This window comes from Alosa alosa, chromosome 14 (genome assembly GCF_017589495.1).
Source record: "Alosa alosa isolate M-15738 ecotype Scorff River chromosome 14, AALO_Geno_1.1, whole genome shotgun sequence".
Classification (NCBI taxonomy): domain Eukaryota; kingdom Metazoa; phylum Chordata; class Actinopteri; order Clupeiformes; family Clupeidae; genus Alosa; species Alosa alosa.
In genome coordinates this window covers 3,593,439-3,610,160 of record NC_063202.1, presented here as the reverse complement: position 1 = coordinate 3,610,160, position 16,722 = coordinate 3,593,439, and the positions used below count along the sequence as shown (strand labels likewise).

The 16,722-nt window shown below is 43.7% G+C and overlaps 1 protein-coding gene across 1 annotated transcript in view; it reads right to left on the bottom strand.

The window, feature by feature from the left end:
- Positions 1-3,739: 3,739 nt before the first annotated feature.
- LOC125307603 (C-type lectin domain family 18 member C-like) overlaps positions 3,740-16,722 on the bottom strand; it is a 14,434-nt gene continuing 1,451 nt past the window's right edge. The window contains exons 2-11 of the mRNA XM_048263657.1: positions 13,449-13,682; positions 12,221-12,318; positions 11,585-11,706; positions 10,730-10,837; positions 9,907-9,999; positions 8,835-8,941; positions 8,393-8,522; positions 7,872-7,968; positions 7,420-7,511; positions 3,740-4,106 (exon numbers count right to left, since the gene is read on the bottom strand). Coding sequence (XP_048119614.1) covers positions 4,069-4,106; positions 7,420-7,511; positions 7,872-7,968; positions 8,393-8,522; positions 8,835-8,941; positions 9,907-9,999; positions 10,730-10,837; positions 11,585-11,706; positions 12,221-12,318; positions 13,449-13,682 — 1,119 coding nt within the window. The 3' untranslated portion in view covers positions 3,740-4,068. The remainder of the gene's footprint in view (positions 4,107-7,419; positions 7,512-7,871; positions 7,969-8,392; positions 8,523-8,834; positions 8,942-9,906; positions 10,000-10,729; positions 10,838-11,584; positions 11,707-12,220; positions 12,319-13,448; positions 13,683-16,722) is intronic.

The following is a 16,722-nucleotide window of genomic DNA, read 5'->3' as shown; positions in this document are numbered from 1 at the left end:
CATAGGTTGCAGATTTGCTTAGTGGCCTACCAAGGCTCTGCAACGAGACGCGACATGGGAGATGAATCATCGGTCAACTTGCACTGTAGCCTATTCTAATTTCTTATTGCACACTGGAGAGGAAAACATGCTGGTAGGCTACGATAGGCTACTTAATTTAAACTTTGTTACCTTTAGTGTGTGTGTGTGCGTGCGTGAGGGGTTGCTCAGTGAAACATCGGAATACACCAATTCCGCAACACCGTCTCTGATAGATAAACAAAGCAGCATGCATACTAGGCCAAACTGCCTGATGACTATTTCAAAGTGTGATTGTTTTTTTCGGATGTAGGTAACACAATTTAACAATGTATAGGCTATATTTTTTTCATTTGATTGGTTCAACCGCCACCCGCCCGAATTTAATTAAAATATTATATTTCTTCACGTCATCCGCCTGATCCGCGGTTTAACCGCGGAGTCCGCGGCTGTAACCGCGAACCGCGCATCTCTATTGGGCATTTCAATCATGAATTCAGAAGTTGTCCCTGTAGGATTCTAGCCATACATCATACAAACACGGAAATGTACACACTGCTATGATTAATTTTTCTCATCTGCCACGTTTCTGTACGTTGGCGGTAACCACACTAGCGGGAAATGAGGTTTTGTTTAGGCTACGTGATGATGGACCTCTCCTGCGTTTTGCTCTGCTATTGGATACTCGCCTCGCGATGGACGCATTCATTTGCATAAAGTTGGGGACGCGCAGCAGCCACAGCACTCGTCGCACCGCATACCCAGAATCCTATGCGGGTGCGGAATTCGCTTCTCATAGAAATTAATAGGGATACTGCGTCACGGAGTTCGCATCGCATGCTAGTGGATCACCGGCGTCAGCTTGTTCAACGCTAGCGTTACGCCAGTGTTGCCCTGTTCCGCTGTCGAAACATAGGGAACAATAGGAAACCTGCTGCTTGCCGCTGGCTAATGTGATCCCCGCCTTAGAGAAGCAATCCACAGTACTACAGTTATCAATCTGACACTGATCAGAACTTAAGTGTACAACTTCAAAGACCATCTTCCTCTTTAATGGTACCAGGCCTATTCAAGATGAAGACAGATGCTTAGGAATGGCTAATGGCATAGCATTACAAAAAAAACTGATTGGCAAAGGCTGAAAAAAAAATTTGCCACTCGCACTACTTGCTTGCTTAGATCATGTTGAGGAATCCTGTGTTACCTAGCAGCAGAATGATGTGATTTCACACAATTGCTTTTGCACAATTGTTTTGCCACATGGCATTATGTTTGGTGTTACTTTTCAAATTAGTATTATCAGTATTGTATCTTTGGTCTGAATACAACTAAATGACAATCTGAAGGAGACTGCAGTGAAAAAAGGATGGCTCAATTCTCCAGATAACGATGTCCTCAAGGCCTAACAACTGGAGAGTTTCTTATGACTTGTGCTGCGAAAATCATGGAACCCATAATCCTTTCTAGAGGTTTGAGAAGTCTGGCTGAGGCTCAGATGGGTCAGGGTTGCATCAACTTTCTGTAAAAGTCTGTTTCTCAGAGGAAGATGCTCAAAGAATGATTTACAAACTCCAGTGTACAAAAGTGAGCTGCAAACCTCCAAAACCTGTTTTATATATAGCGAATAGAAATTCTTACATTTAAGACAGAATTGAAATATTCTACAGTTCTGTTTCTACGGCCTTTTTACAACATAGCTCAATATTAACAGTTTTGGGATTCAGAAAAGGAAAGAATTCATTTAAGATTTATGAGACGATGGAGCATCAGTATGACATCTGGAGTAAACTTGACATAAACTTTGTATGCAATGTTGTGTGTTTTTTTTTTTTACAGTTTCAAAAACCTTCAAGATGTACTTTCAATCAACACATATATGTATTGTCAAATTAACATCATTTAACTTTAGTGCACATAAGTGCACAAAAAAGAGGCAAACTTTCCATGTCAAATCTGGAAATGAAACCTTTTGATTTACCAGTGGTTTTGTAATGACGGTATCTACAATTCAACTTAAGAATCACAACTCAACAATCTTCACATCCTCAAAGGTTGAAAGGTGTGAGTGAGTAACGAGAACCACGTCGGCATCGCCACCAGAGACAAGAGCTGGAGAGTGCAGCTCAGCACAGCTCAGCACAGCACAGCTCAGAGCAGGGAGGACTGGTGGTGGTGCGAATGAGATACAGATGGAGTGAAATCCAAACAGCGAGCAGCATAGAGGCTCCTGGCCCATGGTGCCAGATGCCAGAGGACTGCTCCACTGCCTCACTGCCATGTGTTTATCAGCCCCATTCATATGGATGGGGCCGAGGCCCGCTGGAATATGGAGAAGAGGACCAGCCACGGGAAGACTTCCGGAGAGCTGAGGAGGAGACTTTTTTTGGGAGAGACCCCCCCCCATTGCAGCAAATTTATTTGGACAGCCAGTGTCCAACTGCTGAATACAGAAGGGACAGGGAGAGAGTGAGGGAATGAGGGAGTGAGTGAATCAGTGAGTGAGTGAGTGAATGAGTGAGTGAGTGAGTGAATGAGGGAATCAGTGAGTGAGTGAGGGAATGAGTGAATGACTGAGTGAGTGAGGGAATGAGGGAATCAGTGAGTGAGTGAGGGAATGAGGGAGTGAGTGAATGAGTGAGTGAGTGAGGGAATGAGTGAATGAGTGAGTGAGTGAGGGAATGAGTGAATGACTGAGTGAGTGAGGGAATGAGTGAATGAGTGAGTGAATGAGGGAATCAGTGAGTGAGTGAGGGAATGAGGGAGTGAGTGAATGAGGGAGTGAGTGAGGGAATGAGTGAATGAGTGAGTGAGTGAGGGAATGAGGGAATCAGTGAGTGAGTGAGTGAATGAGGGAATGAGGGAGGAGGAGGAATGAGGGAATCAGTGAGGAGTGAGGGAATGAGGGAGGAGGAATGAGGGAGTGAGGAAAGGGAATGAGTGAGTGAGTGAGTGAATGAGGGAATCAGTGAGTGAGTGAGGGAATGAGGGAGTGAGTGAATGAGGGAGTGAGTGAGGGAATGAGTGAATGAGTGAGTGAGTGAGGGAATGAGGGAATCAGTGAGTGAATGAGGGAATGAGGGAGTGAGTGAGTGAATGAGGGAATCAGTGAGTGAGTGAGGGAATGAGGGAGTGAGTGAATGAGTGAGTGAGTGAGGTAGTGAGGGAATGAGGGAATGAAAATAAATAAATAACTAAAAAATAAATAAATAAAGTAATAAAATAAATAAGTAAAACAATAGAAATAATAAAATATAAAGTAAGTAATAATAAAATAAAAGTAAAGAAATAAAAAAAATAAGTAAATGAAATAAAATAAAATAAATAGTAGTAAAAAATAAAAATAAAGAAATAAAAGTAAGTAAAGCAAAATAAGTAAAAAGTAAAAGAAATAAAGAAGAGAATAAATAAATAAATGAAATAAAAAAAAAAATGAAAATAAAATAAAGAAAAATAAGTAAATAAAATAAAAAAATAAATAAAAAATAAGTAATAAAGAAGTAATAAATAAAAAATAAAAAGAAAAAAATAAATAAGTAAATAAAATGAAATAAATGAAACAAAGTAAATAAAATGAGTAAATAAAGTAAGTAAATGAATAAAAGAAATCAAAATGAATAAAGAAATAAAAAATAGAAGTAAATGAAATAAAGAAATCAAAAAAGTAAGTAAGTAAAGAAATAAAATAAATAAGTGAGAAGTAAACAAAGTAGTGAGGGAGGGAATGAGGGAATGAGAGAGTGAGCGCTCTCACTGCTGTAGATAATTAAAAGTAGGACCTGTCCCCCAAGCCAAGTCTAAAAAGAAAAGAAGGTGGGAGAGTGGGTGGGTGTTGGACAGGTGGTGGTTTGGGGCGGTGAGTAGGTCTCTCCAGTATCTCTTTATCACGAACCTTAGAGGATGTCAGAGGGGAAGTGAAGTGCAGTGCAGTGCAGAGCAGACAGGAGGACTCAGTACAGTGAGGTGCTGTCTCATCTCAGAAAACACACACACACACACGTTCTCTCTCTGTTCCCTCTGCCTCAGGATCCTTATGTGCAGTTGCAGGCCCAATCACCGGCCTCTCTCCCATACCGCTATATGCTCCGGAGCTGTAAACAGTTGCATTAAAATACACACACACGCGCACACGCGCACACACACACACACACACACACACACACAAACAAACAAACAAACACAAACACACACACACACACCGTAAAAATGAGTACAACACGCAACATACTGTATACACATATGCATGTCAAAACACAAGACCTGCATAAAATTTTAATTATGTATGTGTACTACTTTAGTGTATTACTGTAGTTCACCTGAAACCACAAAAATATTTGCGCGCACACACAAACAAACACACACACTCTCTCACCCACTCAGATACAAACACACATTCCCATTGCAAATACACTGAAGACTACTATGCTATGACTCAATGTTATATATAAATAAATAAGAGGGGGAAAAATCTTAGCTGGAGGAAATAAACAGTGTGGCTTGTAACACAAATCCTCTTTAATCCAGCAGCCTCCATTCGGACTTGATTTGGGAGCGGGTGCATTAATATTCTATGGGAGAAGGTAAAAGGCCTCACTCACAGAATAAATGATTCCCCCCGTTCTTTATTTTTTGTTTGTTAAAAAAGAAACTTTCAGGTTTACTCGGACATATCAGGGGATGGCGGCTGTAGCCGGTTATCTCTCAGTGCTGCGTGTACTTGCAAAAGGCAGCCACTTTTCTCAGTGTGCGGGAGGAACCCCCACACAGCAGCACTCAGCAGGCGTAGGAGAGCACCAGCGGTAATCAGAGAGTGGCCTGGGCCAATCCTCGCTCTACCTGCTTCATCGCTGAAGCCTCCTCGAGCAGAGACAGAGACAGAGCCTCAGCCAGCCCTGCCATGTTGTCGCTCCCGCCCCGGTGAATACAGTGAGTAGGCTTGGTGCACTACACAGCTGCCATGCCTCCCCCCCTCCCCGTCGGTTAGGTGAATGCGAGGCATTATCTGTAAAGCGCTTTGGAGTGCTTGGCAGAGGAGAGAGGTGCTATATAAAACCGTGCTCCATCACGCCTACGATCTCCAGCCTGACTGCCAGTCAGCTCTCTCTGGTGGGCAGAAGCAACCGCTCTCCCACCTCCGAAAGTCACTCAGCCTTCCACGCAAACTCTACGCTCCACGCATCAAATCAACCCCCCCTTCCCTCCCTCCATCCCATTCTCTCTATCCCTCCATTCTACCCAGCCCTGCAGCACTGTTTACCACTTATCACTTCATTAACAAATAACATCGTACGTGAGAGCAGCCACTCAGTCACTTAGTGCCGGAGGAGAGGGAGTGGCAGAGAGAAGAGGAGAGAGAGAGAGAAGAGAAGAGGAGAGAGAGAGAGAGACAGAGGAAAAGCAATTCATCTATTAGTTTATTTTGTCAGTGTTAACCCTCTCACACAGCAGCACTCTACTGAAATGAATGTACATGCTTGTGTGTGTGTATGTGTGTGTGTGCACACATCTTGTATTTGTGTATGTGTGTGTGTGCATGTGCATGTGCATGAGTGTGTGTGAGTGTGTAGGCCTGCTTGGGGTGTGTGTGGTTATGACACTCCCATCATGATTCTGCCCCTGGGGTCTTGCACGGCTGTCAATTCATTCAATACTTCCAAACCGCCCCTCCAGAAAAAAGCAATGACTTCCAGCCAAACAGCTTTGCAGCCCTCCGCATTATTAAAAGCCTTTTAAAAGAACTGGTGGTTTAGGTGTCACCGTGGCGATAGGGGGTGTGCCTGAAGGGGCCTCAGTGTGATCAATAGCAATCACAAACACAAAACACAAAGCTAAACAAAATAAAAACAAGTGTCTGGTGGAACGTGGACAGACTTAACAACCTGGGGGCTTCTTGAAAAATGGCGAGTGCAAGGTGGGTGCCAGCTCTGGAGTGACACGCATTGATCCTTTTAAAGCATTTTATGGTGAGTACCATTGATTACAGAGGAGCGTCATTAGAGTGCGGCTGATGGGTGAGCGAAGAGCTCAGCTCATCTAAAGGAGAAGGTCATAAAAAAGCTAGGCTTGTCCAGAATGGGGGTCTTTAAAGGGCATTTTGTTTAAAGGTGCTGTCTGTGTGAGTGCTCTCTTTCTTTCTCTCTCTCTCTTTCTCTGTGTGTGTGTGTTTGTGTACCCACTTTCACTTTAATGGTATTGTGCCACACTGCACTGCCCGTTAAAAGGCCTCACTGTTGTTTGACGGGCTGTCAGGCAAATCCATCTGTGCTGGTGAATGCATGCGTTTGTGTCTGTCACTGTTTACGCCGTCGCTGCTACTGCTGTTGTTGTTGTTGATGATGTTGCTTCTTTTCAAATATTTTTCACTCAAATCTATCTGCTGATAGTGCAGAATAAAAATAGGCCCACAGGTGATTTTAAATATTGCACTGTGACAGGTTTATGATGATAAGCAATCAGATAGTTGGCAGTGCCTCTATTTTGTGACAGGAATTATTTTGATGATAAGCAGGCAAGAGAGAGACAGTTCTGCAAAACATAGCAGCTCTGATAAGCAGCAGAAAAATAAGCAAATAGCCCAGTCTTTCATTTTGCTCTTTATATTTACGGCCCTGTGGTGACAGAATGGCATGTTAAAGCCGCTGTAGAAATTAAATATTAATTAGTCTCATATTGTTTTGCATTTGCATTCTTATGTGATGCTTTCTGGAGGGTAATCTTTCTTTCACTCCCTCTCCCTCTCTCTCTTTCTTTCACTCCCTTCTCTCTCTCCCCTCTCTCTCTCTCTCTCTCTCTCTCTCTCTCTCTTTGTCACTCTTTCTCTCAGTTGTTTATGGGGCTGTTGACAGATAATGCAGTGGTGCCACAATCTCTCTCTGTCAAATTGCGAGGGACAGACACAGGTCTAGCAAAAGGCAGAAGGGCCATAACAGAAGAAGGTGCCCATTCCACCCAGAGGATGATCTCTGAGAGGACAAGGGTCAAATGAGCCTCTGTGTTGCTACTGTAAAGGAACACGCCAACTTTTTAGGAAGTAAGCTTATTTTCCATCGACCCCAGATTTACTGTAGATAAGAGGATACAGATCCTTCTGTGTCATTAATAATAAACAATAACAATTAATAATTAACAATTGTTTATTATTAATAATAAACAATGAATAAGCAATAACCATGTGTAGTTTAGCATAATTCACTGTAAGTGGGTTAGACCGATTAGCCTATAGATTCTTAGCTAATTTCCCCAAAACATTGACATGTTTCCCCCTCTTAAGAAGACTGATACTGATACTGAAGATCTCGTCACTTGCTCCACAAGAAATTGTCACAACTGACTGAAATTCATCTTCACTCTGGCTGAAGAGTGGTGTGAGTCTGAATAATGTGCATGGCACGTTTGGAGGCTCACCAAACTGGCAGATGTATCTGTTGCGTGTTTTGCAGCGCTGGTCATTCCAGTTGAAGCCGCTGGCAGCCTGCATCTCTACGCAGTTCCCAAAGCTGTGGACACACAGAGGGGAGAGAGGGACACCCGGTGGTCAGGACAGGACACTGCACACAGAGGGGCACAAAAGCACAACTTCTAGGGAGCGGTGAACTACAAAGGCTAGATGAAAATCGTGGTTTATCAATTCATTTCTTTGATCCTTGCTTTGAACTAGAAACTGGAAAGTTAAACTAAAAGTATCGAAAAAAAAACTTACATCATGAAAGTGTTTTATTCAACTGTTGGACTGGTCTAAGGTCTGTATGTTTCAAGTACTTTCTATCTTTCTCCTTCTAGCCACTTTTTCACCACACATACATCAAAACACACACACACACACACACACACACACACACACACACACACACACATACCCTAGGTTATCAGGCTGTCCAAAAGCAAAGCTGGTGAAAGAAGGACTCTCTCCAGTGTCCCAGCGAAAAGCATCCTTCAGGGTCTTGTACGTAAGTCCTGAGACACAAGACAGAGCCTTCCTAAAAGCCTAGCTTGTGGCACTATGGTATGAATAATTTATCATTTTTGTGCAGAAATATTAATGTCAAGACTGATAAATAAAGGCGATTGCAGAGGTTATCTCATATTGCAAGCAAACCAAAAGAAGTATCATCAATCACAATAGTTCTTTGATACATTTTTCAATAAATAATACATAAACACAAGAAATGAACAAATACACAAATATTGAAATGGAACAAAGATTTACACCTTATGGATAATAGTATTTGGAAGCCTACCATTGTTCATCTGAGATGTGTTTGATGGCATAAATAAACCCGTTCTCTGTGGGCTAGTTAAGTTATTCCACACCAAACTCACCCAACACTCATTCAGTCTAGTAGAGGAATGGAAAGTGTGTGTGTGTGTGTGTTCTCACCTATCCAGAAGTTCCTGGTCTCAAAGTCAGGGTCTGTCACCTCATTTGTGGTTTCCAGCTGGCCGAAGTAGTAGGCCAGGATGTCCTGCACCTTCTGATTGTGGATCTGAGCGAGAACACCCCCTCTCTCCTGAGGTCAGAAGAACAAGCCCACATACAGAACAGCGGGGTATATGGTATGAAGATCTATTTTGGTATTGGACAATAGGAATACATGCGAAAAGCATTTGAATAATGTGAGTTAAATACATACAGCAGCATCATAGCAGCAACTGTATTCATTATTAACAAACTGTTAACTGTCTTAAGTAAATGACACATGAAAAATGCTCAAATCAATTCAAGCTAGTGAGAAAACTTTTACCTACTAACTACACTCATTATGTCATTGACAGGTGAGGTAGCTCTCTAGGGGCCTGTCCGCCAGTGAGAGCCGTGTTACCTGGCACTGCAGCTTGGCTGTGTAGTACGTCTCTGCCTCGGAAGACACCATGAAGCATTCGCCATCAATCTGCAGGTCACAGTTGTGGTACGGGAATTGCAGCTTTTCTGCACAAATACATCAAAATACGTTAACAATAGACATAACAAAAAATATGAAAATTAATACACAATAATAATATACAAACATGCATAGTACATAAGAGTATTACACATAAAAATATGCAGTAAGCTAAATACACATAATAAAACCGGAGCAACATTGAACAAAATATTATGCACGGTATAATGCAGTGGTTTTCAAAGTGGGGGCCGCGAGGGGGTGCCAGGGGGGCCTCAGCAAGTTGGAAGGAAAAATAAAAAGCAACAAATAAATACATTTGAAAAATACAATGCCATTATAATAATTTGTTGCATATCTGGACATTATATTTTCCATGATAATGACTGGGAATAATAGTAGAGTAATAGCTCTCATATAGCAGAAAGTCCCAAATGCATTTTTTGCACACTGTATGCTCCATCGCAAAGTGCTTGTGGCTAAAATAATTATTAGGATTAACTGAATGTATTTTTACATTTGCCGTAGTATTGTCGATGGGTTTAATAATCATAATCATATCATAATCAAGGGGGTCCTTGGCCAGAACCTAGTGGTATTTAGGGGGCCTTGTCGTGGAAAAGTTTGGGAACCCCTGGTATAATGCACAAGAAATCATGGATTATATTTTGATATACATATACAGATATTTTGCTAACATCTATGAACATGTTTTAATTGCCTTTGTCTTGTTTGATTAATGTGCTGTTATAGTCAGACCAAACACATTACGACGTGAAAAATAGAAGGCACAGCTGGGTGTTCTGACTGGAAGCACATGGAGCCGACGCTCCGACCGTCCCAGCCCACGTTAATTATAGACAGTGCCCTCCGGGAGAGAGAGAATTTTGACATCAAACATCTGAAAGCGCACACACACTCACACACCTCACCCTCAGGACACACAGAAATAGGGAAAAGTGAGTCGTGTCGGTAGAGTGGCGAGTGTGACAGTGCTAGCTTTGCCACTCACCAGCGCACTGAGCCCCACCGTAGCCCACATCACACTGGCACGAGCACTCCTCCTCTCTGTAGCGGCCGTGGACACAACGAACACTGCAGCGCACTGCCAAGCCAACAACAATCAATTATTCATCACACACACACACACACGCGCGCACGCACACACACACACATACGTTGCACCCACCCACACGACACACACACACAGCGCTGCGCACACATACACACGTTGCACACACACACACACACACGACGCCGACGCGACACACACACACACGCACACACACATTTGCTTGCGCACGCACACACACACACAGGCCGCCGACTCACTCACTCACACACACACACACACACACACACACACACACACACACGCACACACACACACACACACATACACACACACACACACACACACACCTCATACACACACACACACACACACACACACATACACACACACACACACACACACACACACACACACACACACACACACACACACACACACACATACACACACACACAAACAGGGCACCAACTTACAGACATGCGTCTGGTTGCACAACAGACTGTAATTCGCTGTGAGCTTTTTTAAAGGTATGACTCTGTATAATGTTACCGTTATTCTCTATCACACTCTTTTATGATACTCTTGGGGCAGCTAATGTCTGCGGTGCTTCATTAGGGAGTGCAGATGGACAGAGAGGCAGGGGGGATGGAGGCAAACTGACCAGTTAGAGAGGGGAGTCAGATTAGGCAGTGGGATGGTGGGCACTACTAGGGTGGCAGGGTGGTGGTGTGTAGGAGTGGGGTGGCGGTAAAGCGGGGACCTTGGCAGAAACGGCCGGTGAAGCCAGGGAAGCAGTGGCACTGGCAGGAGGAGACGTTCAGACGGCCGTGCTGCCCGCAGTTCATCCGACATGGGTTCTGTGGAATCTCTGAAGACATACACGGACACACAAACGCATGCAAATACACACACACGTTTATATGTGTGTAAATATGCCCATAAATAAAAGCATAAGGGTTATCACCCCCCCCCCAAACACACACACTCACACACACACACACACACTCACTGAGAAGTAAACACAGGGTCAATCTCAGTCATTTTATCACAAAGGGCAACAAACAAGCCCTTTCATGGCACAGATGGCAAAAACTTTTACAAAAAATACCTTGATTTTACTAATCATTCCAAATAATGTGCAATAAAGACAGCATGTGTTCATGTCTCAGTGTGTAAATTAACCACAGCCTTACTCAATTAGCTAAAAATACCATTGAAATAAACTTTCCGTTTCAAGAGGGGGATGAATTAAAAGCACATGACACCTCATACCAAAGTGGGTAATGGCTGAGGACAAGGCCCAGACAGTTCATAACTAAATACAAACTCACTAAGACCTTGGCCTGAAGGTGTGACGAGGCCTGCAGTTCTGAGTAACGTTTTAATAAACAAGCTCATCATAACACAGTTCTTGGACTGAGGTAACAAACTCTTGACAAAAGCCAAGCAAGGTAATACAACCTACCAGAATGTTAAGAAACAGAACTGAATAGTTCCGTAAATAATAGTAAATCATTAATAAATAGTAAACGGGACTACACTGAATAAATGTACATCATTTCATACCTAAAACAGGGTTAGCTATAGATAACAAATATAGGTTTGACCATCTCACCACAAAGCCCGCCAACATGGTCCCAGAGCCTGAAGCATCCTGACATGTCCGAGGTGCAGAGGGAGCAGTAGACTCCAGCCTTATAGGGCACCACAGGCCTACCGTTCACCTCCCAGTTCCCCCTGCGCGTACACACACACGCACGCACACACACACGCACACACACACACACACACGCACACGCACACACACAGACATACACACACACACACACAGACAGACACACACGCACACGCACACGCACACGGACACGGAGGCACACACACACACACACACAGACATACACACACACAGACAGACAGACAGACAAACAGACAGACACACACACACATGCACACACATGGCACATGCACGCTACGCTGCCAAGACACGACGCGACGCACGCGACGCACGCACGCACGCACACGCACACACACACACACACACACACACACACACACACACACACCACAGTTAACTAACTAATAACAACTAACAAATAATTCATCAGAGGACTAAGTTAACATATTTGTTGTGTCATTTTTGAACATCACACCAAACACTTCCACACTAGGAGCAGTGAGAAACAGCAGTGCTCCTTTTTTAACTGTCCCATCAGACGCAGCCTGTGTGTGCACTGTGGGCTGGTCTGCTCACCCTGGGGAGTAGGCGCACACAAACACTTCCAGCAGGGAGCCTCCCGACCTGCACACATGCTGAGCACAGCCCACGCGTCTGGAGGTGGCCCACACCAGCTGCAACACACACACACACACACAGACAGACAGAGACAGAGAAGCGGTCAGCTCATCATCTCCTCAACACACACTCGGGTCATTTCCTGATTCCACCCCATCTCTCTCTCCCCCTTGCTTCCTGTCACTCTCTCTGCGGTCCTGTCTGGTTATAAGCAGAAAAGCCCCAAAGAATAGACTTAAAAAAGGCTTTTAGTCATGCTATCTTAGATGCCAGATTAAGGAGTGCTTCTGAATGCATTAGGCTTTTTATCATAAAGGACGCTGAGGGAGAATTTTCTATTCTACCCATGTAGTACTAGGAGCACTTTAGGAAATTGGGTTTTGGCTGCATGACAGGGCATGGACTCACCGTAGCGCATATATCACCTGTTTGAATGTCACATGTACACTATACACATTTCTTATCAGCATCTAAGATTTAGGGGGGAAACATTGGCACATTTTATAGCCTGAGAGATCAAGATGTAGGGTCTGGGAACTTACCATTGGCACTGCCGACTCTATACACGATGTGATTGGCCTGATTGAAGTTTCATTTTTCCAGCTCGCAAGCCAACAGAGAGTTGCTAGACTACCCTGGCTGCAAATTACATTTGCTGCCGCTAGGGTGCGTCTAGATTTCTAGGCTAGATATTTTAGCTTATGGTGTAATAAACAGGAAGTGACACTACACTGCTTGTTCCGCAGCCCCCAGGATTTCATGTAAAGCCACACTTTGTAGTTTTTACTTTAAACTTCAAACTCAGTTGGATGATGGGAGGATGGATGGATACAGAAAATACGGACAATGCCAATGCTTGCACATGTGCCCATGAACTATGTCATTTTGTTACACCATGCTGGAATATGGCTCTTTTTGCCACTTTATGTAACTAAGCTCTAAGTGGGTACCCAGTGAGTTGAAAAATGACAACAAGGGGTATACTGTAATTACCCACTCTTACACCATGTTGCTTTAAAGTTCTGTACCTGTGAGTAATGTTGACAGGTGCTTTAAAGCTTTGTCTACCTGTGTGTAATGTTGACAGGTGCTTTAAAGTTCTGTACCTGTGAGTAATGTTGACAGGTGCTTTAAAGCTTTGTGTACCTGTGAGTAATGTTGACAGGTGCTTTAAAGCTTTGTGTACCTGTGTGTAATGTTGACAGGTACTATTCTCTCTGCACTGGCCATCCAGGTAGACGTAGTCCTGGCCTTCAAAGAACCAGGCATTGATGACCTCAGCGAAGGAGGCTTCCTCATGCGCTGCCTGCTGGACGTTCCAGCCTACGTGCTCTCCCAGGCTCTGCTCTGGGAGGGCAGCATCTGAGAAGCAGGACACTGCCCTCTCTTGGGCCAGAAGAGCCAGAGGCTCGCTCCACTCCTGGGTGAAATGAGAGGTGAAAGGTCAAGGTGGGTAAGGTTACTACTGGGTGAAATCTCTCTCTATATATATATACACACATGTACACACAATCACACCTGATACGCGTGAAAAACAAAAACACAGCACTATGGGGAATGCCCCTGTGGACACAGGAAACTAAAACACAGCACTATGGGGAATGCCCCTGTGGACACAGGAAACTAAAACACAGCACTATGGGGAATGCCCCTGTGGACACAGGAAACTAAAAGGCCGGTGTCCTGTCTTAGTCACCTGAAATGGCCTTTTTTATTCATGGCTTCTGTTCTGTCTAAGAGGGCTCACACAAAAACCTCCTCACTTCTCAGAGCCAGCCGCTGTAAATCTAGAAGGATCTAGAACCCATCTAAGGTTACACTTCCCAAAGGAAATCTTTGTTCACAAAAAATGTGATGCTTTCTATATTCTGCTCCTCTATATACAGATAAAAGGCTTTTTGAAGATACATTTTCTGGGCATTTGAGTTAAAGTCTTAGAGTTTAGGAAGGAAATACTTCAACTCAATTTGATCCAAAATATTCCCTTAACTCCCTTTAAACCAACTGCGTTGCTTTCATGCTAATTAAAGCTGATAAGGGTGCACTGAAAGCGCTAGTCTTGCATTTAGAAGAAGAGTTCTCTAATCAGCCCGGGTGTGTAGGGGGCCAGTGAAGTGGGGCCACAGAGAATCTGGCTGCATAAGAACATCTACTCGTCATGTGGATTTGGTAAAGGGGTCGAGGGACGCACTCACGAGCCAACACATGAATGCATATTGTGTACATGCACATAAACAAAAACTGGAAACATAAACATGCACATGTATGAGCACATGCACACACACTAGCACGCACCCTCTCACACACATTCAGAGAGAGAGAGAGAGAGAGAGAAAGAGAGAGAGAGAGAGAGAGAACAGGCGCTCTGACAGGTTCTGGTTTGGATGCAGGCGTGTTTTGCTGATGAGAGTGGTGTGCTGCATTGAGCGGTACTGTATACACGGCACCAGACAGGCATCTCTGCCAAGTCATGACTTCACCTTCTGTTGCCCTTTACAGACTGGACAAATGATCATCCTTCTTTTGGACCTGGCACAGGCCAGACCACCAGCGCCCAAATAAGCGTCTGCATTAGCAGGGTGCCAAAGACACTTGGGAGGCGGCAAGCTGATAGCTGTTGGCTGAGGCTCCTGCAGGTTCAGGTTGGGGCCAGAGGGGTGGAGGAGGAGAGGGAGAGTTCAGAGAGATTCCTGGGGGGTTGAGGAGGAGGTGATGCCTGGGCTCGAATCTCACCTCCCATCCCCAACAGCCTCCCTTTGGGCAAAGGGAGAGGGGAAGAGGCCAGACAGAGCCTGGTGCTCTCGTCTGACAGTTTCCTTCTTATTAATGCCTATGAGCAATGGGTGTGTTTGTGGGGACCAAATTAGCCTGTCTCGTTAGCACCTTCTGCTAATGAGAAGTCTGACAGAGGAAGTCGGAGCACTGCAGGAGAGCAGTAACACATTCTATGTGGTGTACAGGTGTGTGTGTGTGTATTACACTCTTAAAACTAATGTGTTAATGATCAAAATAAAAACACAATGTGTTAGAAACAACACAAACTGTGTTATCCCTATCTAGACATACAAAACAACATAAGTTGTGTTATTTTCAACACATTTGTTGTAAGAGTGTACACATTATAACAAAAGCAATGTGTTAGAAACAACACAAATTGTGTTGTCCCTATCTGGACATTTGATTTAAGAGTGTACAGTATAAGGCACAGTCTCGCCTTCAACAATATCTTATCTTCTGTTTTAAAACTGATAGTTCTGGTCCTTGATTGTGATTGGCTGAATCACGTTTGATGCCATTGTAAAATGCAGCATAAACATACACCTTGACCGCATTTCGTTCTATATTACTGCGCTACCATAACTTGAACAAAAGTTAAAGTAGCTGCGTCTCAACGTTGCTTGGCAACCATTCAGATAGAGGAAATATATTTCCTGGCGGAAGAATGATCATCTAGGAATAACTCATTATATTTCTAGTTGCTGTGCCTTTACTTTATGAAACTTTGCCAGGTATTTAGTAACAGTTTTAGAAAAGCAAGCCACTCAAGTCCGCTAGCGCGTCGTGCCTAACAACACCCCTTAGCTGTTGTAGAATCAGTGTAACCTACGGCCTCTCGGGTTTATTGCTTAAATCTGGTTCCCATTAAGTGCCTGTGTTTACAAGCTTGATTTATCATCTCATGTCAATTGTCACACACTCAAATGCTTGCCATGTCTTCCTGTGCTCTCCCAGTACTGTGTGTGTCACACATGATGATCTATGTGGAAGCAGAACCATGGAGGCATAACTGGGCACATGTTGAAGGTGAGAAGAAAAATGAAATGAGACACGATGGAGGGAATGCCACTGTGGGGGTAGATGGTGCATCATGGGATAGATGACCACAAGGTGCGGTGACAGCAGGTGACAGTGGAGTTCATGTAGCCAAATTGACTGTAAGACTGTAATTTACAGTCTTACAGTCAGTCTATTAGTAGCACGTCTCAAAATTTCACTAAAAATGCATATTTTCTGATACCTCATGAAATAAAAACAGACTTCAGGGAGAAGATCTTCAGGGTTTGTGTTGGTCTTTTAAGACGTTGAGGAGAAGATTCTGTGTGAAACATTCAGTGCTGATTTTTTCATACAGAATTTCTCCTAAAATAACCAACCAAAGACCGACACAGCTGAAAATTATTCATCAAATGGATTTTAAGCAGAACAACAAGGAACAACAGAAAACACCTTTTCCAAGTATTGTGTGGTCAATGTCCACTTTGGTTAAAGTTTTGCCTGGTTAGGTGAAAGCACTAATCTTTGCCAGTATTTCACACCAAGCTTAAAACTGAAGGCCAATCTCTCCATCAGCACCAACTACCACTCATAGTGACAGGAATTGGAACACCACGACCTGCCACTTTCACACAAGTGTGAATTGAGTTTGTCTCCTCGTTTGTTTTCGACTCTTCTGCAATGAT